The 27987-nt window shown below is 54.0% G+C and overlaps 2 protein-coding genes across 5 annotated transcripts in view; one reads left to right on the top strand and one right to left on the bottom strand.

Moving 5' to 3' along the window:
- CFAP44 (cilia and flagella associated protein 44) overlaps positions 1–1252 on the top strand; it is a 41720-nt gene extending 40468 nt beyond the window's left edge. The window contains exon 34 of the mRNA XM_037389793.1: positions 63–1252. Coding sequence (XP_037245690.1) covers positions 63–338 — 276 coding nt within the window. The 3' untranslated portion in view covers positions 339–1252. The remainder of the gene's footprint in view (positions 1–62) is intronic.
- A 577-nt stretch (positions 1253–1829) lies between these two features.
- Positions 1830–27987, bottom strand: part of BOC (BOC cell adhesion associated, oncogene regulated) — a 56995-nt gene continuing 30837 nt past the window's right edge. The window contains exons 2-19 of one of the 4 annotated variants that reach the window (XM_037389850.1): positions 26463–26629; positions 25800–26078; positions 17453–17599; positions 16708–16851; positions 15987–16280; positions 14928–15200; positions 13923–14221; positions 11011–11179; positions 10003–10113; positions 8598–8804; positions 7605–7786; positions 6402–6507; positions 6081–6203; positions 5277–5498; positions 4631–4857; positions 3960–4039; positions 3123–3316; positions 1830–2539 (exon numbers count right to left, since the gene is read on the bottom strand). In XM_037389850.1, the coding sequence (XP_037245747.1) occupies positions 2355–2539; positions 3123–3316; positions 3960–4039; positions 4631–4857; positions 5277–5498; positions 6081–6203; positions 6402–6507; positions 7605–7786; positions 8598–8804; positions 10003–10113; positions 11011–11179; positions 13923–14221; positions 14928–15200; positions 15987–16280; positions 16708–16851; positions 17453–17599; positions 25800–26078; positions 26463–26547 (3327 nt within the window). In that variant the 5' untranslated portion in view covers positions 26548–26629 and the 3' untranslated portion in view covers positions 1830–2354. The remainder of the gene's footprint in view (positions 2540–3122; positions 3317–3959; positions 4040–4630; positions 4858–5276; positions 5499–6080; positions 6204–6401; positions 6508–7604; positions 7787–8597; positions 8805–10002; positions 10114–11010; positions 11180–13922; positions 14222–14927; positions 15201–15986; positions 16281–16707; positions 16852–17452; positions 17600–25799; positions 26079–26462; positions 26630–27987) is intronic. The other 3 variants (XM_037389851.1, XM_037389852.1, XM_037389853.1) reach the window with 3 other exon arrangements.

The following is a 27987-nucleotide window of genomic DNA, read 5'->3' as shown; positions in this document are numbered from 1 at the left end:
ACAAACTTCCACTGTTCATTCTCCCATGTTTTATAGGAGGTATTTTCTTCCTCTCCTTACAGGGAGTAGAATTTCGGGGCACCCGAACTACTGACATCAAAGAGAAGGTCAGGCTGGAGTCACGGCTCAAGCACATGGTTCGTGACACAGCCCTTCTAAAAGAAGAAATCAATCTTCTAAGCAGAAAAGATGGGTGCTTAAGAGACCTTGCTCTCCTTAGCAGAAAAGATGGGTGCCGCCTTCTGCAGCCTTCATCACTCCAGGGCTCTCAGACACCAACTGAATCGTTCCCTCTTCTTACACTAGAAACGGTAACGAACAGTACAAGTCTCCCTTAAAAACGGGCACGGTTAGCTGGGGCAGTAGTCATAGCTGGAAGTGCGAAATTAATTGCTTTGGCTGTACGTGGGCTTAGTGGTAAAAGGTTCTGTTTGTTTCCCCTATCAAAATATGACTGTAGCGACAGATAGGGAATAAAAGAGTGCTCATACAACTTATAAATGCTGTTAGCAGTCCATTGCAGAGATTGGCACTGGGCAGGTGCCCTCCGTGTGTGTGTGTGTATGTGTATGTGTCTGCTCTTCAAACAAGTGGTTGTTGAAGGCTGGATATGAGTTTCATGTGGGCAAATACATCTTTGGTACCCGTGTTCTCAAAAATAGTAAAAAAGGTCTGCCTTGAGGGTGCCTTTTGTTATTTGCCAACTATCCTAGCAGGAATATGGCACTTCTCTGCTAACCGAGCTAGTTAAGAGTCGAGGGGAGTGCTAGCTGTTTAAAGAAAGCAAAGAGACCTTTCTCCTCAGGGCCTGCAGCGCTAAGGTGGGTATGGAGTCAATCAGATACTTTCCTGCTTGCCTCTGCTCGATAGCAGTAGAAAACTGACCCACAGTGCATGCAGGACGTGGTATTTACCTGGTAGGAGGAGGTTTTGTTGTTGGTTGGTTTTTTGTTTGTTTTTTTTGTAATTACACTGGCTTGCACCTGCCTGATCAGAGTGAGAGCGAGCCGAGCTCTGTTCTGTTTTCAGGTTTTACTCTTTTTTGCCTCTGACATTCAGTGTGGTGGCAGTGCATGATCATTTACAGCACTTTCCCTGTCTTACCAAGAAAACTTCTTTCACCCCCAAAGCGGAGGGGTTGTGCTGCACTGTTCCTCCAGCGCAGAGTTTCTGAGGGTGCACAGGCGGCCTTGGGGTTGGTTACTAGTTTTTAATTAAACAGATTGAACAACCTGCAGCTGCTTTTGCTCTTCCTCCCTGCTCCCTGCCTTTTGCCAATGGTTTCTGCTCCTCTGGCTGGTGTATGCTCAGAGAGAGCCAACCCTACCCCAGCCAGGCCCAGGCACTGCCCCTGCTGGCCCCAGGACAGCCAAACGAACGGTACTCCTGCAGCCTGCCTTCTCCGTGGGTCCCTATGAAAGGGCCGAGCATCCCGTTTCCTTAAGGGAGAAAGCCCACCCTTACCCACAGGCCTGGAAGCTGAAAGCTTTTGAAGCTGGAAAACCACAGGGTGGGAGATGGAGGATAAGGAAACAAAATTTGCCTCCCTCCCCATCACCAAACCCATACAGCTGTCCTTGCAGGTGAAGGAAAATTTCCTCTAGCTGTGCTCCTCACTAGAAGTTTTATGTCACTTAACTGGCACAGGCAGCAGCCATCCCTCTTGGCTTGAGCTCAGCATTAATATTTACATCGGTGGCTATTTGCAAAACTGTAACTGCAGGAAACGTCACCTTTCCCCAGGCATCCTGCTTGCTCTATGTCTGCAAGTAGAAAAAAAAAAAGCAGGTTCATTCTATGGGAGGATTTAGCATACAGCCAGCCACCAAAAAGACTAAAGCCTTTATTTTAGATGTTAAAGCGTGGGTTTGACTTTACAGATAGGCAGCTGCAGATGGCGTGTATGTGAAGGGTTGTTTAAGGTGATTAGGCAGAGTGCATAACTCCAGTCCATTCACAGGAGTGTGTTCCTGGGACAAACCTTCCTGTCGGGAAGAGGAAAAGGCCTTGCTGATGGCGTTCTCTCTCGTGAAGCCCTCGCTGCAAGAGGTGCTAGACCTCAGCGGCGGCAGCTCTGTTTGGGTCCGTGTCCTGCGACGTCTCTCACGCTGCTGTTTCAGTCCTGTGCTGTGATGAACAGCCCGGTGCCACGGACAATTGCTGCCTTGTTTCCTGAGCCCTCCTGTGACCTTGCTGAGGATGCCTTCTGTCTCCATAGCATTATAAAAGGCACATATACATCTATATACAAGTGCATAAATATATAAATAGGGGTGTTATACAAAAATAAATACCCATTCTCTTTTTCTCTTTAGAATAAGTCTTTTGCAAAAGGCAGCTTGGCAGCTTGGTCCCTAGCTGGTGGGAGAATGAGTCTCTAGGGGCCTCAGTGATGGCGGGCTGCTGTTCAGATGTCTTGGTAGATCCTGACCCAAAGATGTGATCACTGGATTCTGGGGATGGAGATCTCCTCTGGACTGGCAGCAGTCTAGTCTTTCTACCTCTTCAACTGGCACTAGGCCTAGGCAGCAAGGGCTTCCTGAAAGTGAAAGGAGCAAGAAATGATTACAATGCATACAGAAATGAGAGATGCTGTGGTAGTTTTCTAGTCAACAGTCCACTTTGAGGATTGGTACGCTGATCAAAGAGTAAGATCTGCATTCTGGAAGTCCTGGCTACGTGGGAGCTTGATCCTATGCTTGCACACGACAAGTTTGATCTATGCGGCAGGGGTGGATCAATGGATCAGGACCTAGGGAGGTGGATTCACGTTAATTTTTCAGGGACCTTGTTGTTTTACTGGTAGTCTGGAAAATGCAAAATTAAGATGGACTAAAGGACAGCATCTTTGCAACTGGAGGTGGGTATTGTGCTCTCCCAGCAGCATACAGCTCAAGCTTTGGGAGAAATGAGAAATGTCTCCTCCAAAACTGAGTGAGGCAACTTGCAGTCCCCAATTGCTAGCATGGCCTTTCCATGCTGCTGTTCTATGTGGCATTAAAACTGTCCTTGTACCACAGAAGCATGAACAGGGCCATCGGAAAGGCTCTGCGGTGAGATTTCCCTTCAAAATCAGCCTAAAACAATGAAAGGAAGCAAGCAGAGTCTTCCAGACCACTGACCTTGGTGGAACAGGGGATCCCGTCGAGCATCCAGGCTGGGGCCTCCTACTTTGTTGCCCATCACTGGATGATGGAGGCCAACAAAGTGCTCTTGAAGGTGAGGACAGTCGTCTTGTGGCTGAAGAAGGTGGTGAGTGGAGTCATCTGGAAGACTGTAGAGGAAAGAGCTGTCTTCTGTTCTTGAGTTGGGCAATCTGGGGAGGCAGACAGACATTTAGCACTATTAACAAATCTCTCCTTCTCGAAAGATAGGGCCTACGCAACACCTCTGCCAGCTCCATCAATGCAATGGCACTGGGCGTTCCTAAATGAGGGGAAGAGCGGAAACTGGGAAGCCCGTCTGGGATGGGAATGAGGGGATGGGACCTGGTATCCACGATTCAACATCTAGTGAGTGCCACAGGAGCTGGGAGGAGTAGCACCTCCTGGAGAACATGGGAAGCTACTTGATCGACATCTGAACAGTGAGACACAGAGCACCCGCAGCTGGACCCTGGTCAGATTCTGGGGCAGCTGTTTATCAGCATCCCATCATAGACGTTAGCTTCGCTCATCCTGCTTTTCAGTCTCTGGCTTAGGAGCAGGGGGAGGAAAGGGAGCAGGGGGAAGCAGGTGGTGGCTGTCTCTACGATGAAATTGCCCCCCCCCCGGAACCGTAAGAGGAATGAGCTCTGTGACGAGCATTTACACCAAGAAGGCCTAGTGCTGCTGCACGGATTTGGTTCCCAAGTGAACTGGGACAGATGGGAGCACGGCGAGGCCAGGCTTTTGTGAGCATGTAGTCTTGTAGGTCCCGCTGGATTATTCCCCGCTGCCTGTCCACAAGCCAGGACTAACCTGGAGGGCTGGTAGTCTTGCTGGGCATTCCCATTTTGCAGCACTCTCGCCTGCAGCAAGGCGTTGGTCTCCTCGTGTGACTGGAAGGAGAGAGAAGGATTCTCAGCAGAGCAATGCCACGCAGCAGCATTAACAGGCAGGTGCTGATCTGGGAGCCGGAGCTGTGGGGCAGGCTGGGGAAGCTCTTATGACAGAAGGCAGAGAAAGCTGAAACTGTTTCTTTTGCTACAGAGAACAGTGGAACTGAGCACTGAAAATCTCACTTGAGGCTTACTGCTGCATCACTGGGGATGATAACCAATGTATCGTCTCAGCTGTGGCACTGCCTTGGCCTGTGTTACTGTTTACACACAGACTCAACATTGTCGCTCCCTGTGAGCTTTGCTCAGGAGGAACAGGAACCATTCCCATAAAAGTAGCCTTTGCCCACTGCCTCCTCCATACTTAAGAGCCACTGCCCCAAAAACCACCTCTTCATCAGTGTTTTGGAGAACTTCCCATTCTTCCCATGCCTCCAACTCCACTGCAAAGGGGAAATCTCTTTCAAGAAGCCAGTCTTGCTACTTCTACAGGCTGCAAAGTCTGCCAGCCGCGTCTGGAGAAGCCCTCTCACTGCAACCATGGCCTCCAGCTCATGTCAAACCAACTTTTAACCACAGGTGTGCACATACCGGTGGCACTTCATCTGGACTGTAATCTCGGGTCTCGGTGCTCGCATACCCCACTCCTGCAGAGGGGCAGATGCCATTCAGGTGTGCCCCGTTGGCGTAGGGCTGCCCGTTAACATAGGGATGCCCACTGGCACGAGGAGCAGAGATGCCCCTCAGAGGCACCATGGTGTACTGGCAGGACGATACCAGCAGCCCGGCTCCTGGGAACCCCATGTCAATGGTTTGCTCTGCAGAGGGAAGAAAAAGGAAGTCTGAGGCCAAAATCGGAGGTGAAGTTGAGCTTCTTGAAGCTCAGCAAGGATAGTGTTAGGTTGTCCTATCAGGCAGCTATTTCGGCACCCAAAGCACCGCTGGAGACAAATGGTGGAAAGGGGCTCTACACGAAGACGAGGGAATGCCCCTTTTCCCTGGTTCTAGTCCCAGGGCTCCTTTTCAACAAGGTAAGCAGGGCAAGGGGCTAACGGTGGCCTTTGCCTTTATGGGGTGCCACAGGACATTTGAGACTTGCCCTCTGCCCGCCCTCTTCCCGCTTCCCCAAATGTGCAGCTCTCACATTTTGGGTGTTTGACCCAACTACAAGCAGGGTCAGGTCTGACCCACAGGGCAGAGCACATCTTGTAAATCAGCCCTCAAAAAGAACCCTTACTCTGCTTGGACCAGGCTCTCCAAAGACAAAAGGGGATGAAAGCCACGATGAGGAGTACGATAGAGCCCAGCACAACGCCGACAATCAAGTATGGCAAGTCACTGGAACGGGCCACCATGGCTCCTGTCCCCAGGCCACTGTGCCCACCACTGAGTGGGGGATGCTGCTGGGGGGGCACTGTGGAGGGTGGAAGACGACCTGGCAGACCAAGAGACTTCCGAGCTGCAAAGAGGAGAGAGAGATGTGTTAGACACAGGCATGGCAGGTGGAATAGCAGCCCCCTCCAGGCACGTCTGTGCTGCTGCGGCGTGGATGGACTTCTGTGGTGGCTTTTATGGTGGCTGCTAAAGCAGAATAAAAAAGGAAAATCGCTTCTCTAAAACACACACTTGGACTTCATGCTGTTCCTATTGTGACTGTGCAGCTGCTTGGAAGACGACATGGGACCTGCTTATAACCAACCACAGGAGTTTGGCACAGCAAGGGCAAGTTAGCTCTTCTGGTTTTCGGGTCGCTATCTGCATGATACTTAGGAAAACAGAAGGTAACTGCTCCTCTGAGGGAAACGGTGATGGCCTCTGTACGAGGGGTCTGTGGGTACTGCTACGGGTACATACACATACTGACCACCAGCATCAACAAACCTATGCCTCTTCTTCTCCCCAGTGCCGCCTCCACCGCCTTGTCTGAGCTTAGATGATGCACTGTCAGGCAGGGATGGTACCCGCCTGGCTGTGCTCTGACAGCGGCAGGCAGGGAGGGCAGCAGGCTGCGCTCCCAGAGGCGCCCGGTGAAGCTGGTTACCTTTAGTTTCACAGATCATCACGTTGCTGAACTCGCTTTCCCCCCCCTCATTGAAGCACTGCATCTTAATGTCATACGAGGTCTCTGGCTGCAGGTGGCTGATGGAGTGCCAGTACCGATCTCCTGGGAAGGGAACACACATGGTGCCGTTAGCTTCCTCGGGGAACACGCGACTGCCCCGCTCTGCAGCAGTGCTAGGAAAAGCAGGCCCGGACAGCAGCAGCCGCCGCCTTTTGTGCCTCTTCTGCACAAGGCTCCTTCTGGCCGTGTATCGTTCCAGGAGGAAAGAGCAGCTGGGAGCAGCCTCTTGAGATCTCCTACCTTCCACCACGTCCTTCTTGTAGTCACTGTCATTGTCACTGTCAGTGGGGCGGTAGTAGATGTAAAAGCCGTGGATGGGAGTGTTGTTGTTGCTGGCTGGGATATACTGCAGAGAATGGGAGGGAGAGCAGAAATGAGCAGAGATGTCTGTGCTCCTTGTTGTACCAGGTGACCAGCAGTTGGGATAAATGGATGGGACAGGAGGAAGACCCAGCAGAGGGATCTTGCGTTGCCACTGTTTTTCCCTTCCAAGAGCTCAGTGCTATTTGACACTCACACCCTGCTTCTCTCAGCCAACAGGCAGGCCACGAGTCTGGTCCCATCACCCCAAGCATCCAGTACTCTGCTCCCTCTCAGCAGAAGAGAAAAAATTCCTCAGCACCAGTGACTGAGCTGGGCCAAGGGCAAACACACCTTCACCATGACTCCGGTAGGCTTGTGACTGCCAGGCAAACTGCATCTTGCCATGAACCGGTGACCACAGGAGTCTTGTCTTTCTGAGGCCATCCCTGTCCCTCCCCCACCCAGGGCAGTACTGTCCAAGCTCCACATGCTCTTGCCGTCTTTCATCCATTATTTTATCAGCTACTGTTCATGCTTCAATGATCAGCAGCGCCCATCCTGCCCTGTAGCAATTTCTGGCTAGAAGCAGCGAGGAGAGAAGAGGGCAGTGCATCCCTCCGAATAAGCTGCTGGAAACACTTGGATCTGGGCTTGTGATCCAAAAGATCCTGCCCACTCCTAAAAATCATCTGGAGCTGACTGCTGTAAATGATTGTCAGCGCTTAGGACTGCTGCCCAGCCAGTGAGAGTGAAGGACATCTCTGCTGGAAAATGCTACAACAGGCAGAGGTGCTAATGGATTGCAGGAATTTGGCCAGGTGAGTAAACAGCTGCGCCATGTGTTGTTCAACTGTGCTCCTTGAACAGAACGGTCAAGACCCTGGGGGTATCTGCTGAAACGCCCCTGTGTACAATGCTGGATTCTGGTGAGAAGGTTTTCCTAGGCTCTCTGACTTCTCCCACTTCTAGGTGGCCCAAGCCCAGTCCTCCTTTGGTGGAGGGAGCTATTGGATCCCAGATCCATTTGTGCTGGTGACAGGCTCCAGGGTGATGACCTGGAAGATGCATGAGCTGGGCAGGTAGCACCCACACCCCTGTGCTTCCTGCACGTTCAGAGACCTCTGCCCCTACAAACCTTACCATCCACTTCAGCATGATGGTGGTCTCGTTGATGGCATCTGTGAAGGTGATGTATGGCCCAGCCACAGGGCGCTCGTAGACGCGGTTGCTGTACCCAGACACTACGTATGGCCGAGATGCTGCGCTGGGCTCACTCTCTCCCAGGATGTTCAGTGCCCGGACACGGAATTTATAGGATGTGCCTAGGGGAAAAACAGGAGTTGCAGAGATTGGAGTCTTCCAAGACTTCAACTGGGAGCACAGGCCTGGCTGTGGAGAGGGGCTACATCTTCTTCAGAAGGCAGAGAGCCTACAGAGAGGTTCTGATTGAAACGCAAACACTGAACAGCCAGATTTCAGCCATGTGCTAGATGGACCTTGCTTTTATGTGCCTTCCCCGGTTCCTGTCTGGATGGTCTGGAGGTCAGGTAGCAGTTCTGGAAGGTGTGTGGCTGGATTCAGAGATGCCCCAAAGGATGTCCTGACCTGAAAGCAGGTATGGGAAAGCGTCCTTCCTCTACTACATGGAAATTAACTACATCAGTTAAAAGCTCAAAGCCTAAATAATCTTTACCCAAACATTGTTTTACTGATCTTTTAAGTTGGGGCAGATGTGTGTCCCTTTTAAGCTGTCCAGCTCAGTGATGCCGTCTCTTCTCATGTGAAGTGCAATGGGAATTATGTGCCCATCTGCCTTGCCTGTGGCTAAGGGAAGTTCCATCCTCTCTAGTAAATGGCAAAACCAAATGCCTTTAGTAACTAAATCCTGTAATGCAGAAAAGCATGCGCAAGCCTCCCTCAGGGAGGTCAAATCCATGCTGGTCTTTGCAGCTGGAGAAATTGGAGAAGCATCTGCAGCTTCTCCCCATGCATCTCAGGCTGGAGCTGGGGAGGCTTTGTTTTGCTCGCACATGCCGGGGCTAAGCATGATGTGACAGATGGCTGACCATCCTCCAGGGACTGCACGGCTTTCCTACAGGCCTCCAGGAAGCAGGGAGGAGAACACCTGCCTACCTTTCTCCAGGCCTGGGATTTCCACTGAGAGGCGAGAAGGAGGAATGTCACTGGTGGCCAGGACCCAGTCTCCCAACTTCTTCAATTTCTTATATTCCACGCGGAAAGACTGGATGGGGAACCCGCCGTTCCCCCGGGGGATCCAAGTCACGTACACAGATGTCTCTGATGCCATGGAGATGGTTGGACGGTCTGGTGCCTCTGGAGCTGCAAGGGGCACAGAAGGACATCAGGATGTGAAACGCATCCCTCTCGCCCTGTCTGGAGGATCCTGTAGCTGAGCGGTGTGTGGGTGAAGGACTGCCTGCCTTGCACCCACGCACACGCTCTTTAAGTCCAGAATCCTCTCTTCCTTCGCGTCTCTTCATCAGAGCTAACACACCCAAATCCTCACTCCTTTCAGTTTGTGCCCTGCAAACATTTTTTACTCCTGTTTGCATCTTGCTCCTTTTCCATTCCCAACTCAAGTAGGATGAGACAAGGTTTGAGGTGTGTGCACCCATCAGGGGAGGGAGAGCAGTGAGAGGTGTGGGTGCAGGGCTGGAGAGAGAGCAAAAGGTCTGGCTGATGTGGAAGCAGTGAGCAAGGGGAGACTGACAGCACAGGAGATGGAAACAGGAGAGATTGAGAAGAACCAGGTGAGGAGGAAGGGGGGAAAAGTTCTGAACTGTAGAAATGTAACTTGATAAGAAAACAATCAAAAGATGGGAGGGAAAGAGATGACTGAAGCTGTGGCCATGGAAGAAGAGGCAAGGCGTGAATGCGTGTGGGGGACCGAAGGAGGGGACCTCACAGGCAGGATAAGGCTCGAAGGAGAGAATTTCACGGAACGGGTAATGGCACTGCTGAATAACAGCACTGGCAAACACAAGGTGGGAAACAACGAATGGGATTAACAAGTCAGGACCTGATGCTTCAATGCATCAAGATACCCCAGTGGAGCACCCTGCGCTGCTAGAATGGGCACTAACCGCCCCTGCTCGGGGCTCGGCTGGGAGAGGAGGATGCCAGGACTTGCAGGGACTTGGTTCTCCTTTCTCCCTTGTGCTCCCCCAGCACCCACTGGTGCACAGGAGCTTGCTGGTCCTGCGCATTGCCCATTCACAGACTCCACAGCAGGGCTTTGGGAACCTCCATGTGAAACTCAGCAAGAGATGGAGAGTTTCTGACAAGTTCTTGCGTTAATGGTGGGGACAGCCTGCTCTCCTAAGCCTGCCAAGTGCAGTAGCAGAGGTGCCCAAGAAGGACCTCTCCTCGTCAGGAGCTGGAGACCACCCACGCAGCTTTGCACAGTCTTGCTTTACCCAGTGAAGACTGCAACCCCAGCGTGGCCTGGCCGCTGCCACCCACAAGAGATCCAGCACCCCTCACCCTCCCTCCTTGCCCAGTTCAGGGAGGGCCTTACGGGACAGACGGCTGTTGTCCGACTGGTTACTGCTCTGAGTGCTCGTGCCTGGGTCATCCCTCTGGATCTGCTGCTCTTTGCTGGCAACAATCTCTGGTTTTGGGCGCCGGCCTGTGCAGAAGGGAGAGGTGGCATCAGTGACATGGAGAGGCAGCTCGGAGTTAATTTTTGCTGTCATAAGCAAAGAAAATATTCCAGCCACAACGCAGAGGTAGATACTCTCCAGACTCTAACAGCCCTAGGGGTTCAAAGCACTCAACCTGCAGGCAGGAACTAAAGCTAAAGGAGCAGGTTTGTTAAACTGTTAATAGGCCCCCCTCATATTTAATTTTCTAAAACTTTTAATTGGTTTTCTTGAAATGTTGCTAGATTTCTGCCTGAGAAGGTAGTAATTAGCACAAGATGGGGACCTGAGGGGCCACGTGAGCAAGCCCACCACCACGGGGAAGATTGCTACGAAGGGAATGTCGTTCCCCACACCTGCTGGAGACACGAAAAGCAGCCAGGGGACAGGGGAGACTTGGCGTAGACATCTGGAATATCCTTTCAGTGGCAAAGAGAGCTCGGTGCCGAGCAGACTGCGTGGCAAGGCTTGGCGTTTCCTTTAGTGCAGCAGAAGCTTTTAAGGACAGATTGGACTAACACCTGTTGGGAACGACCCCCACAGGCTGATCCTGCCTCCAGGCAGAGGATGGATTAAGCGACCTTCTGACATCCCCGCCAGACCTATTTTCTATGGTTCTGCAGGTGTTCAGCTGAGACAGCAAGGGAGGAAGGGACTTACTCCAACCCAGGCAGAGGGGAAGAGCTGATTTTCCCCATCCTGTTTCAGTCCCACCCTCCACTTTCCCTTCTGAGAGGGTCACTCTGGGCTGAGGGCAGGTGGGTTTCCAGAGCTGAAACAGCCCCTCTGTCCTAAGGCTGGTGCCCGTGCCTCAGGGCTGGGGTGGGATGTCTCCAAGGGGCCCTGCCCTGACTCAGAGCAAAACACCCAGGGACAGGTTTGACCTTTACCAGTCCGGAAGGTCACCATGGCCGTCTGTCCCTCGCCGGCACAGTTGTGAGCAGCCATCTCCACCTCGTAGAGGCTTCCAGGGTCCAGCCTGGTAAGGGTCAGACGGTGCTGCGAGGCTGGGACGTCCCTCACTGCCCAGCTGTCCGAGGCGTTGGTGACCTGCTGAGAGACCAACGCAGGCGTTGCAAAGCTGGGGGCAAGCTGGGCTTCTTGCCTGCACCGAGCCCAGGAACTTGCATCACAGGTTCCATCTCACCCAGGGCTCCCTTCCCTGCCTGTAAAGGAGGGGGATATTTCCAGCCTGATTTTGCAAAGCTGAAGGATTCAGATATAAGCAGGACAAGTCACCAAGCACCTGGGTGTTTTACTGACCCCAGAGGTTCACTCAGCCCCATTCTGTCCACTGCTCCTCTCTGATACCGCTGCCCCTCGGTGCGCGTAAAGCCCTGGGGCAGGCGCACCCCCAAAAGGCAGCGTTAGCCAGAGGCTTGAGCTGCTTTAGGAGCCAAATCTCTCCTGCAGCCCAAGCCGGTGAGCTGCTCATTTAGATGCTGGTCGTTTCCATGGGATGAGGTACCTGGATGCCACTTTGGTCACCTGGACCTACATTGTCTGACTAACGGCGTTTTATCCGGTCTCACCGCTGGCACTTCCTGGCTGAAATGGGGAACGGGAACGTCTGAGCACAGGTTTCTGCAGGGAAGAGACTGTAACACGGCTGTGGCCCCCAGAAAGGGGGCAACTTGGAAACAAGTTTGTTCTTTGGTGATGCCCTGATGCCCCATGCAGAGGGTGAGGGAAGGTGGGACCTTCCTCCGTCTCCCCAGCTGGAAGGATAATATTTTTGCAGGCAAACAGGCAGGACACTGAAGTGACCCGGTGCCGAAAGGAGCATTAGCAACGCAGGCGAAGCAACAAAACGGAAATGCCGAGACTGCCGTATCATTCATCTTCCCCAAGCGTTTGACACTGACTGATTAATGCCTGGCTTGTTTTATTTTTATTCCTGAGCCCACAGAGTTGTGAGGCCAGGGAGGGGAGCCCTAAAGACTGCTAATGCTCAGGAGAGAAGAAGAGAACTTAAGAAACAAAGGTAACGGCTGCGTGGCATCTGACTGCTTGCAGGCCGCGGAGATTTAAAGGTAGCATAAGAGCAGCGGAAGAAGGGACATCCACAGATACTTTCCAGAGGAGAGCAGACCCTTGCCTAGTACAAATGTAAGTCTCCTGTCAGTAGGTTTTACTTTCCTTATAGCCATCTTTCAAACAAAGAGTCTTTTCTTTTGTTGCTGAATTGATTCCTTCCCTCTCTGCACATGTGCTTCTCCAGTCAGAGATGTCAAACCCAGATCATTATATAACTTGATCCTAAGAATCTCTGATAGAGACGTTTTCTAAACAAGTTTAAGGGTTATTGGGACTAATTCCTTGCCACACAATCCTTAAGCATCTCAAGAAAGAGTCTCCAGCTGAGAATTTGGACTACACTGAAAACATATTACTGCAAACTGCAGTGACCCATGGTGACCTCCACTGCCCTACAGCCCCTTCCAGGTGAAGCGCTGAAAAACAAATAACATACGGACAAACGCCAGCCTGCAAGTTGAGATCGCACACAGAATTGGTAGTTACATGATACACCATCAGGGGACAAATTTCTTCTTGGCAGACAACCAGAGCCAATAGTCGGGTGAGGCTTTTGGCATCTTTTGGTTTTTATTTAAGCCTGCCCTATTGTGTTCTTGTGTTGGCATCTTCTGCCTTTAAAACAAAGGACTCTTTAAAGAGAGGGTTAGCTGAAACACTCCACTTTGGTTTTGTTTAGAAAGAAATCAAGGATGTGTAGGGATTGTAACAGCCTCCTATTATACTGTATTTTCACAAAATCAAACAGTTCCAGGAAAATAGATTCTTATAACGGAAAATGGTGCCTTGCAGTGGCTGGGAATCCAAAACATGCCAGATCAGGAATGTAATCAAACCCCAAAGCAAAACCTGCCTCTACTGCAACTCCCTGCCTACCCAAAGGAAAAACAAGCAGCAAACGAGTAAATTCAATGCCCCTTTTTTCCCGCTTATCCCCAGCAAAATGGTAAGAGTGGCTCTACACCTCAAAAGCAGAATTTTTACCTCAACAATGCTTTGCTAATTAGAGAGACTGCTGGGCTACAGCTCTGCTGGCACTCTGCCGGCGGTGCCCAGAAGCACGGAAGAGGACAGGAGCCCTGGGGCTCACGCAGGGCTCAGCAGCGCACCGGTGATGTGCTCATGCCGTGCCACCAGCCAAGAAACATGCTCAACGCTGCACTGCCTTTCAGCTTCCAGAATAAAACCAGTGGCTGAGGACCTTCCAGGTGATTTAGCATGGCTGTGATGGCTCTCTGCTGGCTCCTCAGTCACCGAGTGTGAGTGCTTCGGCGCGGCTGAGCAGGGCAGCTGCTGAGGTGCGTGCAGCAGAGACAGGCTGCTGCTCTGTGTCCTGCAGCCCGAGACTTTCAAGGCAGAGTTATCCTCGTGGCTTGTGCCAAGACAAAAGCATTACAGAGCAAGTCATGCGCAGTCTGCCCTCAGGACTTCCTACTTGTGTAAGCAGACAACTGAGGATTGGAAGCGGAAGCTCTTTAGGCTGGAAATACACGTGTGCACACCCGCCCCGCTTGCTTCGGCAGACAGGCACTGCTACGGGCCCTTCTGCGAGAGCAAACCTCTCGCAGCCTGTACTCATCACACCTCGACAGGCTGTGGCTGCAGCTGAGGAGGACCCACCAACCAGCACCACCAGTGAGCGATGGGTGCCCCTGCCCCAACGCACCTGCTCACGAGGTGTGAAAACGTGCAGCGAGGCCACCAGCCCACCTGTGGAACGGCGCAGAGGAAAGATGGGAGCAGGGCGAAACAGCGATACCTTGCGATGCTTCACCACATAATAGAGGATGGGGGCTCTGCTGTCAGGCCGGGGTCTCCACACCAGATCATAGCTGTCTGTCTTGGATGTCCGGGGAGAGCTGAGGATGATGGGGGCCTCAGCTGGAGACACCAGCTCCCTGTTGGCTGCACACTGTGGAGATGCTGCCAGCGGGGTCGTCGCAGGCTTTGGCAGTCCAGCTTTATCCAGGAGCAGCTTTAAGGCGCTGTCCCTGGAAGGTGGTGTTGGAGGCTGAGCCGAGCCCAGCTGGGCATCTCGCCCAGGGTCGAGTGTAGCTCCTGAAAGACAAAGTGTCGAGGCAGGGTAAATGCCTGTCCCAGTCTGCGGTGCAGGCAGAGCTGTAAGCCCCCTGAAAACTCTCGGAAGCCCAGCACTGCGCACCCATTGCAGCACAGGCACCTCAGAGGTATCGGGTCCCAGGTGGTGCTGCCTGCTGTGCCACTCGAAAAGGTGTTAGCAATGATCTCTCCTTCTCCTGCCATGAACCTAACACAGCTCACTTGGGGCCTCTGCGAGAACAGGCCTTGGCCACATGGGGCTGCCTCCCTCTCTGAAGCCCCTCCTACCCTGGGTAAGTTCAGTAGGGTCCAAAGAATCAGGTGGTACCTCTCTTATCCCAGGTGAATCCACCCACATCGGTGTTTCTGCTCGTGCCCAGCGGGTGCCCAGAGGCAGAGCGGAGTAAGCCGTGGGGTAAGGCACTACACCCGCATGGCCCGTGTCTCCCATGCAGAGACAGCTCAAGGATGCACACATGGCACCGCACTTAGAAGCACGACCACCACCACCTGCTCCTACAGGGAGAGGCGGGGATCCCAGTTGAAAAAGCACTTGACGTGCAGGGTAACAGGGAGGGAAGAGCAAAGCAGCTCAAACACAGGCGGAAGGGTTACACACCGACTTGGTTCTCCTGCTCCCGCTGCTCTTTCCCTGTGCGTTAGGCCCTGGGATTGAACGGTCACAAGCTTGGAGAGAGGGACCTACCCGGCCGGGCTGTCCTCAATTGCACCATGGCTTGCGCGCTGCCGACCTCGTTCTCTGCCATGCACTGGTATATGCCGTCATCCTCGGGCCCCACGCTGACCAGCCGCAGCGCCTTGCGGGAAAGCCGGAGCCGGTGGCTGGCGGAGAGGGGGACGGCGTTACGCAGCCACATGACGGAGGGCTGGGGATTGCCTCGCACCTCGCAAGTGAACTTGGCACTCTGGCCCCAGGGAATGATCTGCTGGGACAGCTCCATGGTGACCTCCGGGGGCTCTGTGCAGGGAGAAAACAGGGCTGCTGGGTGCCACTTGGCAGGGAGCATGGCACGGCCATGGCTTCGCACCTTCCTCTCTGGCAGGGATGAAAGCAAAGTAATGGATCCTTACCCCACCCCCAAGTCCCACTCGGGGACCCACAGGGGTCCACTTCATTGCACCTCCCCTTCAGCATCCACATGAACCACAAGGAGAGGTGGCCCAAGGCCATCTGCCCCTCTCAGATGACAGCAGCCACCTGCAAGTCCCAGTTTTCTAAGCTGAAATGCTACTCTGTGCTTGTGCCAGAACAACACACCAGCACCTGGATGAAGTGCAATCCAATAAAACATGCTTACAAGGAGGGGAAGGATGCGTGGCAGAGATATCTAAGGTGTAGTATCCCTTACATTTCCCACCCCATAGACAGCTTTTCCACAGAACAGAACAAAAAGCAAGACACTCCAGTGTCTTCCCTATGCCATTGTCAAGGATGTCTAAGCAGCAGCCAGTCCCCCACTAGAAAGTGCTAGAGCAAACCCAGTGTCACAAATGACAAGAGCAGAGCTTTTGGTGAGGAAGAGAGGATGCATCGTCTGCAGTCCATAGTGGGAGCCAGGAAGGAGGAACTACCACCCTCAAGGAAGAATTTGTCCCATCTCCTAGAAACTGGAACCATGAACAGGGGTTGGCATTACATTGTGGTTTGTCCAGGAAGAAGAGTACAGCAGCACCAGTATTTCCCCCTAAAAGCAGTGGAGAAAGTCCAAGTCCTTCCTGAAACAAGGGCTACAGCAGCACTCACCAAACACCTGCACGTTGTAGAAGATGAAAGCAGCTCTGGCCTCTCCAACCCCGTTGTCAGCTGTGCAGCTGTAGGTGCCCGAGTCCTCCTCACTCGTGGGGTCAATCAGGAGGTTGCTGAGCAGGAAGCGCGTCTTGTTGTAGGCGGAGACGCTGGAGCCATCCTTGGCCCAGGTGACCCGCGGTGGGGGGATCCCGCTGGCCACGCACTCCAGGATGAGGCTTTGGCCCTTGGTGACAATGATGGTTTGAGCTTCAGGAGGGTAGATTATCCGGGCTGCCTCTGCTGTGGAGCCTGGTGAGGAAGAGGAGGAAGGAGGTGGGTGGGAAGGAAGGTTGCCGGTGTGAAAGCACCCCGTGCAGAGTGCGGGTAGGGGTAATGGCAGGGCTAGTGCGCTGGTCCCCTCCGCTGGGGCAGATAAATGGCAACGCAGGGCAAGAGGGACATTCCTTAAGGGACGCGGGCACACAGCAAGCGGTCTCGCTGGAGGGCCAAGGGCCTTTGCTCACCCATCACCAAGAACAAATCCTGAGGAGGTATGGCAATCCCAGGGCTGCACACCCCCCCCAGGAGCAGGCCCTGGGGCCTTCTGCTGCTAGAAAGGCTTCCCAGCAGCTGATAATGTTGGTTCACACAGAAAACCAGCTGCGACAGCACCGGTACGTGCTCCCAGGACTGGAAGTGCTCTGGAGAAGACGTGCAGTGAAGGGACAGAGCTTACGTCTCACACGGAGCCTTTCACTGGAGACCGAGGTTTTCACCTCCTGCGTCACGGGGTTGTAGGCAGCACATTTGTAAGTCCCCTCATCCTCTTGGCTGGCATTGACGATCTGAAGGTTCCCAGATGGCATGATAAGGTAATTGTCTGTAGAGAGAGAAGAGGAGGTGGCATGCGGGCACAAGATACGCTCCTGCCCAGCCTCCCGAAAGACATGCAGCGCCCTGAAGGAAAGGTGGACAAGTGGGAAGGGAAAAAACGACGCGGTAACACCGACAGGAATGAAACGACCCTTTTTAGTTCAAATGTCAGGGGAAGCAATGATGGAACGATGGAAGGAACGGAGCCGCAGGTGAAGCTAGTTTGTCACAAGTGCATCCAGCAGATGGACTGAAGCTGCAAAATTTGGATCCAAATTTTAAACACCTCTGCAAATCTGAAGTCACCTTTACCCAGGCGGGGCTAGAAGAATGCTTCACAGAGCCACCCAATGAACAGTGTCATTGTGCACCACCTAATTCTTCTTCCTTTCACCTTACCGCAAGCTGGTGTTACACGTGGCTCCCCAGTCCCAGGCAGTGGGGACACCAGGGAGACCTGGCAGGGACGTTAAGCAGGACCTGTGCTCAGGCTGGCAATGGAGGGACAACGAGGAGGCAGCAGGCAGAGGAAGCTACTGCTGGTAGGGAAGAGTGAAGCTGAGGATCCTGGGGAGGGACCCAGCAGGACAGACCCCTGTGGCACTCACCTCGGGAGGCCTCTAGCCACTCCTGCTTCACGCTGTAGCGGACCTGAGCCTTGGGATGACTTTCAGGCAGGTCACAGGCGATCACAGCCGTGTTCCCTTCATCCACCTCGATCACGTGCTGGCCGTCGAACTTGAAATCTTTGAGATCTGCAGAGAGTGAGCGACAGGGCATCTCAGTGGCTGGCTGAGCACCGCGGTGTCGCTCATCCTCTCCCTGCGGACCCGGGGCTGTTTCGTTGCAGTGCTGGCAGAGGGCTGCTCTGTTCCCAGCAGCAAGGGAAACTGGCCCGGTTTCAGAGCTTTAGTTTTTTTCTCCTCCTCCTTCCTACAAAATGGATAACTTAAAACGCAGCTTCTGGAGAATCTGCCTGCTACATGGCTGAGACACTGGGTGTGAAGAGTCCTGGCCTGAAAGTAAAAAACGAGCCAACTTACTGCAGCACGGAAGGGCAGCCAAAACCGGTCCTTCTGCAGCCTGCTCTTTCAAAAGCGGCTGCCGCCCTGCTACTGAGAAGCTAACTTTGTACTCAAAACGCAGGGAGCCCAGCCTGCTTCAAGGGTGTACAGACACCAGGTGACACAGTGGGAGAAGGTGTGTGAACGCTGGATGCTCCCAGAGTTGCCCCGAGCTCCAGTGCCTGAGTAATCGGTGTCTCTGCTGTGGGCATTGCCACTCCCACCGAACACCTCGCGGCACAAGGCTGGTTAACCACGACACTGCGCGTGCCCAAGCAGTGCCCGCACCCCAGTTCAAAGACTCGCAAGGAAAAGCAGCTCCCCTGCAGCTGCCCCCTCCCTAAAGCAGCTGGGAAATCGCCCATCCCAGCACGTGTCTCCCTAGGAGGCTGTGACGGGGTCACTCCCCCGGCAGGGCCGATGTGAGCAGCAGAACTGGAAGCACAAGGCAGGGGGAAGGGGCACTTTGGGTTCTTTTCCTTGCTTTTCAAAGCAGGAGCAGAGGACCACGGTGAAACCCCACAGATCCGGCAGGGCAGGGAGCACACCTGCCTGGCGCTGCCGAGCTTCCCGCAGATGAAACTGGTCCCCATGCTTCCTGGGCACAATGGCAAATCTTTCCAGAGCACCACGAGCCCAATGTTTGTCTCAGTCAGCCTGTGCTGGGAGGAAGAAGGTTTTGCGCCAGGAAAAAAGTCCCACGCACACATTTTTACAGTGCCATGCACCAGCCCAGGCGACCACTAGTGACAACTGCACATCCCGCAGTTGGTCGCAAGTCACGTTGTCACATCAAGGCTCAAGCTGGCGCATCTCCCCTGGGACCCAGCACAAACACACACCTCCTGAGCAGCATGTCGCTAAATCCGGACAGGACCGCACTTCCTTTTCAAACCCCTACGCTAAGGCAGCGCGTCGCATCCGTCGCCACGGCATGGCATGGCCACGCGCTGTCAACAGCTCCCTCGCCCCTCGCAACCCATCCCAGGATGTGGCACCCGTGACCTCGGGCAGTTTGGAGAGCCGGGGGGCAGCAGGAGGGCTGGCGGCGGGCGGACGGCAAGCAGCCTCCCTTGGCAGACTCGGCTGACAGAAAAATGTGTTTTTGTTCTCTGGGAAATGCAGCAGCACTCCAAGAGCAAAAGACAACTCTGGCTCCAAGCTTCTCCCACCCACAGTCATGGAAAAGTGACATGAAATTTCTCAAGCAGACTTTCTGATTAAAGCAAGATCCTTTATGGAGTTTAAATAAAAACCAGCTCTCTTGGCAAGGCGGCGAGAAAGCCTCCCCAAGCGCGGCGCGGAGGGGCTGCCGGGCGGCTGCCGGGGGAGCCAGCATTCCCGGGCCCAGATCTGAGGGAAGGGGAGGAGGTTGAAAAGAAAAGGGGAGGTTTTGCAATGTCATAAAAATGATTTGCAGCGAACATGCTTAATACTTCTGGAATTTCTTGGCATGGTTCAATTAAAAAAAAATAATAATAAAAAGAAGGAATAGGGGTGAACTTCAGAAATGTGATTAATCCTTTAAGACAAGCCGGGGAGGGGAGCCATGTTTCCACTGGGTATTAAAGCCAGATGAAGGTTAACTCTTAACTTGTGAAAAGCTGGCAGTGCTTTGCGCTCCTCCGACAACGAAAGTTACTGCTGGGGAGGGGAAGGGTGCTGGATATTTTCTCCTCTTTGCTTTTTATATTTGATCAAGGAATAAAATAGTAAGAGCCACAGAAATGGAAAGAGGTGGAGAAGAGGCGAGAGCCCAGTGTCTGCCTGCCCACATCACGCGTATTTCTCCCATCAACAAAATATAAACGAGCATCAGGAAAATTAATGTGTGCCTTGGTGGTCTGGATTCATCACAGCCAAATTAAGATTCTGGAGCCAAGGCATAGGCTCCAGCAATGCTGGCAGGGATGTGCACACACACACACGTGTGCACGCATGCACGCACAGGCCCCAACGAGGAGAAGGGGCCCAGGACCCCGGAGGAAGAGCAGACCCACAGCCCTGGCCCAGCAGAGCCCACTGGGGAACACCACGCTCTCAAAGACGGAAAGCGATGTCCCTGTGCCCGGGGATCCCCGGGACGACCTTAGGCTGGGCAAACATGGGGATCCCTCACGTGCAGCCCCCCGGGGGCAGCTCAGCCCACTCCTCTCACAGCTGTGAGTGCCGCAGCCCCACGGGGGGAGCAGGACCCCCAGCTCTTCCTGCCTTCCCCTCCCAGCCTGGCCGCAGGGGATGAGGGGCAGAGCTGTGGATGGAGGGGGGAAAGGATGGAGGAAAGGGATCCTGGGGTGGCTAGGGGAGCAAGACTGGGCACCAACAGAGAAGCGAAGCGAAAGCGGCAAGGGAGAGGGGAAAAACATCAGGTGGGCACCAGGACAAACTGTTTTCCAATATGCAAGTGTACGAGCTTCCTGCCAAACTACTCCCCTAAATCCCTGCTCCCCCACACTTTTAAATAAAGACTGTTTTATTTGCCAGTGGGTTTTGGCCACAGGCGGTCTGAGCCACCCTCCTCCCTGCTGGTACAAGCACGTGCAGCCACCCATGAACAGGTCAGCCAGGGGTGCTCAGGGGCACCCCAGCTCCCTCCATGCATGGGATGAGCCCCCCCCAACACGTGCCATTGCGCTTGGCCACAGCACGGCAGAACGGAGGGCGCCGCGCTGGGCTGGGACAACCACCTTCATCCTGGGGTCTTCACATGAGCTGCCCCCAAGGTCACACGTCCCTTCCCCCACCACGCGGTGCACTGCAGGGACGGGGGAGGAGTGTGTCAGTGCTCGGGGGGTTGCAGCACTCACCCGCCCGGCTGGCAGCAGCCATGCCCCATGTCTAACATGCAATTTGCATCCCAAGACTAACTCCCGCTGCAGCTGGGAGAAACCACATCCCCTCTCCACTGGCTGAGTTTTCCTTTTCATATGGCGGCGCTCGGTGTGCCAGCCCATGTCCTTGTCCTTAAAAGACACACACGCTCGATCATAGGGAAGCAGCAAATCCTCATCCACCAGCCACTGGCCAGGAGGGGCTGCAGACAGACAGACAGACAGAGCACTACCAATCCCAGCCGTACTGGGATAACAGGTCTTATTTTTTCTCTTTTTTTTTTTTTTTTGTTTTGTTTTGTTCTTCCTTCTGTTTTGTTTAGAAGGGAGCGCAACCAAAGGCTGTTGCTTGTGTCCATCTGCGTCCCACTCAAGAGGCGCGATGGGGCAAGCCAGGGCACGGGGAGGGTCAGCCCTGCGGCAAGCTGTGCTGCTGTCACTGGGGAGGGAAACCAGCTGAATCGCAAGGCTGGGGGCCAAGCAGCAAGGCAGGCGAGACAGGCTGGATTAAATGAATGGGAGACCATAAATAACTTTAGAGAAGAAGCAGTAGTAAATAAAACGCTGGCCTTCAAGGTGAAAGTCCTCCCCGAAAGTAGGGGAGGGGGAGGGAGAGAAGGGAGGCACCCCAAGGCAAATGGGCAGGGATGGGGGGTTCCCCCATTAATCCTGCCTCAGCTGTCAGAGCAGCCTGGGCACCGACGGTGTCACCACCAGCCCCCTCCCACCTGCTGGGACAGGCGCAGCCCCCTGGCCTCCTGCTTGCTCATGCACCCCCAAGCACAAATTGCCCCCCCATGCCCCAGCGCCACACCAGGCCCCTCTCACAGCCCTCGTGCCGCAGCTCTGCCGCTCACGAAACACCACCTGTGTTTTCCTTCTCTCCCCTCCTCACGCCACCTCTGCCCCCAGGGCCAGAGCCCCTGTGCCTGCTCAGCAAATGCTTTTCCAACACGCAGCTGCCCCCTTCCCTCCCTCCCTCCCTCTCATCGCCTCTGGGGAGCTGTCAGAGAGGCCCGGGCAGAGGAAAATGAATGGGGCTGTCTTCAGAAAGCAGCTGCAAATTCCTGGGGGATGCCCAGCCCGACCCGGCGCAGGGTCACTGCCCACGAGCGCGCTGAGGCCCAGCTTCCCCACGTGCTGCCACAAAGCTGGGAGCTGCCCTCGCCGGCGGCTGATGGAGGGACACGGGCAACGAGCCTCCCTTATCCCACGGTGTCCCCAGGACAGAGGTGCCCGGCGCTCCTCTCGTCCCTGGCCCCAGGGAACGCACTGGAGCAGGTGGAGTTCCTTTGTTGCGCCCCTCAGCTATTTTTTGGTTTTGGTTTTAAGCATCACGTCTATTCAGGGGTCAGGCTTGCTGTTGTGCTTGCTGCACCGATTTTCCATGTGCTCAGCTGAATGCAGGGAATTCCACGGCTTTTGCCTCCTCTGCCCACTGGCTTTGCTCCAGTCCCACACTTCAGCTGCCCTGAGAGCTCCACCAAGGGCTCTCAACCTTTGGAGCCTTTTGCTGTTGTGGGACCAGCCCACAGCACCGTGTTCGTGTCCCTGGTGGATGTATCTGGCCCCACCAGAGCCCGCTGCAGCCATACGTTTTTTATATCGCACCTCCATCCAGGAGAGGGGCTGGAGCAGCGCTTCTGGCATGACGGCAACTTTGCTACCTGCAAGCGTGCAGAGAAAATATTTTTCTCTTCCTTGAAGCTCTTGAACACGTGAAGGCTGAGGGGCTGCCTTGGGAAACCAGGAATACCCCTGCTCCATCCATGCAAGCCGTCCCGGCTCCAGCCCATCACTGCCGGGCCAAAGGGCTGCCTCAGAGCCACACAGGGCTGATCTTGTGCAGCACGGCCAGGCCACCAGTGATCGGCACGTATCTCTCTGCGCAATAGGCCACCGGCTGCCAGGGTTGAGTGTGGGATCATGGAGCACCAGGTCGGCTCTAACTGGACTCAAAAGTGCTCAAGTAATGCCTAAAGTGCTGCTCCTTTTGTTGCTTTAGGAAATCTTAGAGCCAGGGAGAGCAGAGGGGGACTTGGTGTCACTGTGCCACGGACAGGAGAAGGAGGTTATGGGTCTCAAGGTGAGGCTGTGGCTGCCAGGTTATCTGTGGTGAGGGTTATCTGCTTGCTGACCATCGGCAAAGCACAAGAACACCCTGAGGGACTGGGCATGCACAGCCTGGGGAACTCAAGGGTGTTTCCTCCAAAGGAGGTGAAGAGAAAGGAGTGGAAATAGCCTTAAAGCTGGCCAGATGATGTTATCCACACCCCTTGAAACCTAGCGAGACACTTTCCAATGACTCCGGGTCCTCTTCCAAAATAAACCTAAACCTTGAAAATATTTCCACACACAACCCCCCACCCCGCCTCTGCTTTCAGTCACATTCCAGTTCCACTCTCCCCCTGACCCCTCAAAATAACCTTTGGATGGGGCTAAGACTGTCAGCGGGTTTTCTTTCAGCTGGGCAGGCGATCCGGGAGACACGTATCAACTTGCAATACCGACCTGCCAGGGGCTTCCCTCTCCACCCCCACGACCGTGGTCCCCACTGCACCAGCTCAGAGCAAGGCCCCGTGGAGGAGCTCCGGAGCAGGAGTGAGAGCCTGTGGCACATCTGCTACCGTAGCTTTCTAACTCAGTCCCACCACAAACTGGTGCCCCCTGTTATTTCAGACCCCTGCAAAGCCACCGTTGCAAGCAGCCTCCAGCTGACAAACATGAACCTGGTTATTTGAACCCCTCTAGGTCTCCCTCCTACACATTTCAGCCCCGCTTCGTTCCTGGGCTGCCTTCTCTCTCTCTTCACTCATTGACTGCCAAGTCTTCCCCACCTGCTCTCTCTCACCTGAGGCCGGCCAGGTGTGTGGGACATGGCCTCTGCCATCCCCATCTCCCACCGAGGACAAGGGACCCATGCAGCGCAGCGCAGGGGTCCCCCACGGTAGATTAGTTGCTTGCTCATCCAAACTCTGGCTCCAGTCGTGCGAGCTCCGCTGAGTAGCGCTCCTGACCTCCCCTCAGCGCTATGCTCACGCCGTGGCAGGGACTGCAGCAACGGGCAAGCCCCCTGCTCTTGCACCCCCATCCCCAGCCGCAATCTGGTAGCTGAAGGTGCTCTGGCTCCTGGAGATGGCTGACAGACTACTCAGCTGTGGCTTTGGTTTGTCCTGAGGGACACACTGGGACCTTCTGGTGCTCTAAGGCTCGTCTCCCATCCACCACTGACGGCAGACCAGAGCAGACAGACAGGTTAAGCAGCCACGCTTTGTCCCAGTAGACAGAGCTGATGGTAGTGGGTTGGGGTGAGGGGAACAAAAGAAAAGGGGATCAGCCTAAGAAGGAACCCATCAGGCTGAGGAGCTGCACACACCCTGCTCTCCTAAATACAAACCATGCCCTTGGTAATCCCATCCACCTCTCCCCTCCTCTCCTTCCCTCTATCAGGCCACCAGCGCACACAGCCCCCTTTCTGCTCTGGAATGTGTTCTCCGAAACTTAATCTCAGCACGGGGCTCAGGCCAAATCCCCCGACAGATTCGGCCCCGTGACAACCCCCTCCCACACCGCCTCAGAGCTCAACAACTCTCCTCTCGCTTTCCCTCACCTCCTCCTCCCACCCAGCCTGGCCTAAACATTTCACTCCTGATTAATGTATCAGTGACAAGCCAATAACTTTTGGCTTTAAAGCAAAGCCAGCCTCCACTTTGCACAAACATCTTCAGTTCTTCATTTTCTTCAAACTTAGCCCCAGACTCCGCCTTGCTGGGAAGATGAAGCCCTTTCCACGCCTGGGGGCTGTCACTGCCAGGGGATGGTGGTCTCCTCTGTGTACACTTGCTCCACCAAAACCTGCACGAGTCTCTGAGAAGACCAGACTCTCCATTGCTTAAACAAAGGGTGGTCCACACAGAGCCCCCCACCTCCAAGGAGGCCTGGGCTGCCCTTTCTCGGAAGCATCCAAATACAGCACTTTCTCACAGTTGAACATAACATCTGGCCAAAACCAGACGCCTGTAAGAGAAGTTCCGCACTCTGAGAGACTCCCCCTCCCATGCACGTCTCCTTGGTCTGTCGCCAATGCCAGAGGGCAGCAGGGTAAGCTCAGAGATAGAAGCCAAGTCCCTCACTCAGAGCTGTGGCTCAGAAACAAGGTAGCTCTTTGCTGCCCTGCCACTGAAACCTCATAGGAAGACGACAAAGCCCTGGAAAAGGGGAGCATGCCCCGCTCCCCCGGCACCACAGCAGGGGTAATGAAAAAAAGCCTCCTGCCCCTTAAATCAAAAACCTCACTATGAGCGCTTTTAGATACTCTGCTCTCCTGTATCCACCTCCTGTCAGCTTCTGCCTCTGTCTTACCAAATAAGCACAGCACAGTCTCTGCCTTCCACATCTCCATGCAACTGTTCTCCCCCCATCCCTCTCCCTCACCTTGCCTTTTGGCAAGGCATCTTCCCGATGGTGCACAGAGGACTACCAGCTATTTACTGCAGGCGTTCAGGAGCACCCCCTCACCACAACCGGACTAACCTTTCCCTGGTGCGAGCGTGGGGGCCGGTGCCTTGGCTATCAAGAACACAGGGGCAACCCAAACAAGGGCAGGTCCCATCGCAGGCCAAGGGACTTCACTTTCTGTGGGTCAGGACATCAGTAAAACTTGGCACACACTGACCCAGCACTGGTAGCAGCCCTGCAGCGGCCCAGGCACTGGTCCGGCCATCAGCACCAGCAGGTACTTTTTGGCAACCTCAGTCAAGAAGTCACCAACCAGATAAGGCAGCATGACAGTTAGGAAACCAACGACGCACACAAGCCCCATCGCTCAGGTATTTCACCGCAGTACAGGTCTGCAGCCTACCATGCAGGAGGCCTGGCTGGGTCACGGATGAGCCACAACACGACAGCCAGTCCACGATCAACAATGCTACAAAAGGGCTTAAGCCAAAGGAACCCTCCCTTGAGGCCAGCATGAAAAAGAGAGCATGGATGAGCCTCTCAGGACGTGCGAGTGACGTCCCAAGCAATGCAGGGGATGGCAGAGGACTAAAGCTACTCACTAGCTAACGTGACCACTGCAGGGACACTGGCAATGACTCCTTCAGGCACACGAGCAATGCACTGGTATCGCCCCACGGTGTGGTTATTGAGAGCTGTGATGACAAGTTTCCCCTGCTTGATACGGATACCCAGCACCTCATCTGAACCAGCCAGCTCCTTCCCGTTCAGTCTCCAGGTGAGGTTCACTCGAGGGGGGTCCACAACACACCCCAGGCTGACTGGGCCCCCAAGCTTTTGGACAATGGAGGCAGGTTGCACTGTGACCTGCAGAGATTCACCTGCACAGAGGGAAAAAATGGGAATAACAAAGTTCTGTGAGACTCAGCAAAAGAAAGGACAGAGGAAAAACTGCAGTGCTGGTATATTTTGCATGCCCCATCACTTCTGCTTGTGCTGCACCTTCCCCTTAGCTCCCCACACACCCACCCTAGTGCCTGGAGATGCATACCAGCCCCATCTCTTCTTGGCACCACCAGAGATATCCAGCTCTGACCGTATCCCCTTCTCCTCCGGAGGAGTGTTTAAACCAAGACCATTGGGCAAGGCTATTGAGGAAGCGGCAGACAGAGGAAGCCACTCTGTGCTTGAGGCATGGCTATGCTAAACAGCATCAAGGCAAAACATAAACAACACGGAGCAAATGAGTAAGAACAGAAACTCACTCAGTTTGGCAAAACAGCTAGCTGCTGCGAGGATGAAGCAAGGGATGGGGGACATGGGTCTCTTCTTTCCACGTGTCATTGCCATCCCATGCAGTGTGTCCTGGGGTGCCCAGGGAAGGATCCCATAAGCTGCTCAGAGGATGCAGTGGACGTGCAGCAGCGTATTCCTGTGGATGACAAGAGACATGATTGATGAAACCCTCAGAATTCCCTCTACTCTGCAGCCCTGCCTGGCTTCTCTCCCAAATTCCTAAACTCCCAGGGATTCACCGAGCCAGTAGCCTGGGGAGACTACACAAACTGATGCAAGCACTTCTCCAGACTCCACGGTTGTGAGTCTCCCAAGACATCCCATGCTCAGCCCTTGGTACAAACCTACATGTGTGCACATAGACACATACTGCCCTTCCCTGTTTCAGACTTGATGTGGTGAATGTCTTTACTGTGCCAGCAATGCACACCAGACAATTTTCAGGAGCAAAACGCAAACATTTCCAACAAAGTGTCACTGGACCTATGTGCTAAGTGTTGCCACCCCTTCTTGGGTGTGTCTGGAGTATATTCTAGCTTTAACACAAAAGTAAACGAGTAGTATGAGTCCCGAGCTACGTGAGAGCAGAGGTGATCCCACAGTTTCACAGCCTCTTCCTGAGACCTTGGCCGTGTTGCTACTGGGCATAGCCATGTTTCAATCCAGATGGGACTCCTTAGGAGATATAAAAGTTTTTCAGGATGTCTCTGCAAGGAATTATTCTGAAGCGGAGGGGACACTTTTTCAGGAGAAAAGAAATGTCCCATTCTAAAACTGTTTAAATTCAGTTCAGCAAGCTGAGGGCAGATTACACTGATGTGGCGTAATACAACTTTATTCTAACTTAAGAACCTATTTTGACCTATGAAAAGGTTTCAGATTAACTGTTCTGCCTGAAACACACTGTCTGTTTTGAGTTGAACTACCCTGTCTGGACAAACCACCAGGTTCATATTCAAAAGCATCAACAGTCTCCAAAAACCCTGAAGCCCAAAGCCACCCATCAGAACCCAGGTTGCTGCGAAGAGCTGCACGCTGCAGCAGCTCCCCTGGAGACACCGTCAGGAATGAATGCTAAAGCAGATGAGCCAGGTCAGGGGGATTAAAGATCTAAGTGGCTGCCCCAAGAGACACCTCGGATGTCAGACTGAATTCAGCTTCAGCCAAGGGCAAAGAGCTGAAGTCAAGAAAAGATGTCCCTCTATGGACATCATAATGCAGCTACAGGATTTTGAGCTCCTTCCAGCTGCAGCACTAAGAAGATGACCGGTGAGTCTCAAAGGCATTTCAGAATTGCTCCAGCGGCATGTCTACATTGGCAGGGGAGAAGCCCAAGACCAAACCAGCCATGGCGGCCAGCCCAAACAGCAGTTACATTGTCTGCTCCCCCTGCAGATACACCACAAGCTCATTAGCCACAGCCACCATCCTCAAGAGGACCAGGGCTCTGCAGACCAGTATCTCCTGCTTCCACCATGGTCACTGCTCGAGCAT

This window comes from Falco rusticolus, chromosome 5 (assembly GCF_015220075.1).
Source record: "Falco rusticolus isolate bFalRus1 chromosome 5, bFalRus1.pri, whole genome shotgun sequence".
Taxonomy (NCBI): domain Eukaryota; kingdom Metazoa; phylum Chordata; class Aves; order Falconiformes; family Falconidae; genus Falco; species Falco rusticolus.
The sequence above is the reverse complement of the archived record's forward strand: the minus strand, read 5'-3'. Positions and strand labels throughout refer to the sequence as shown.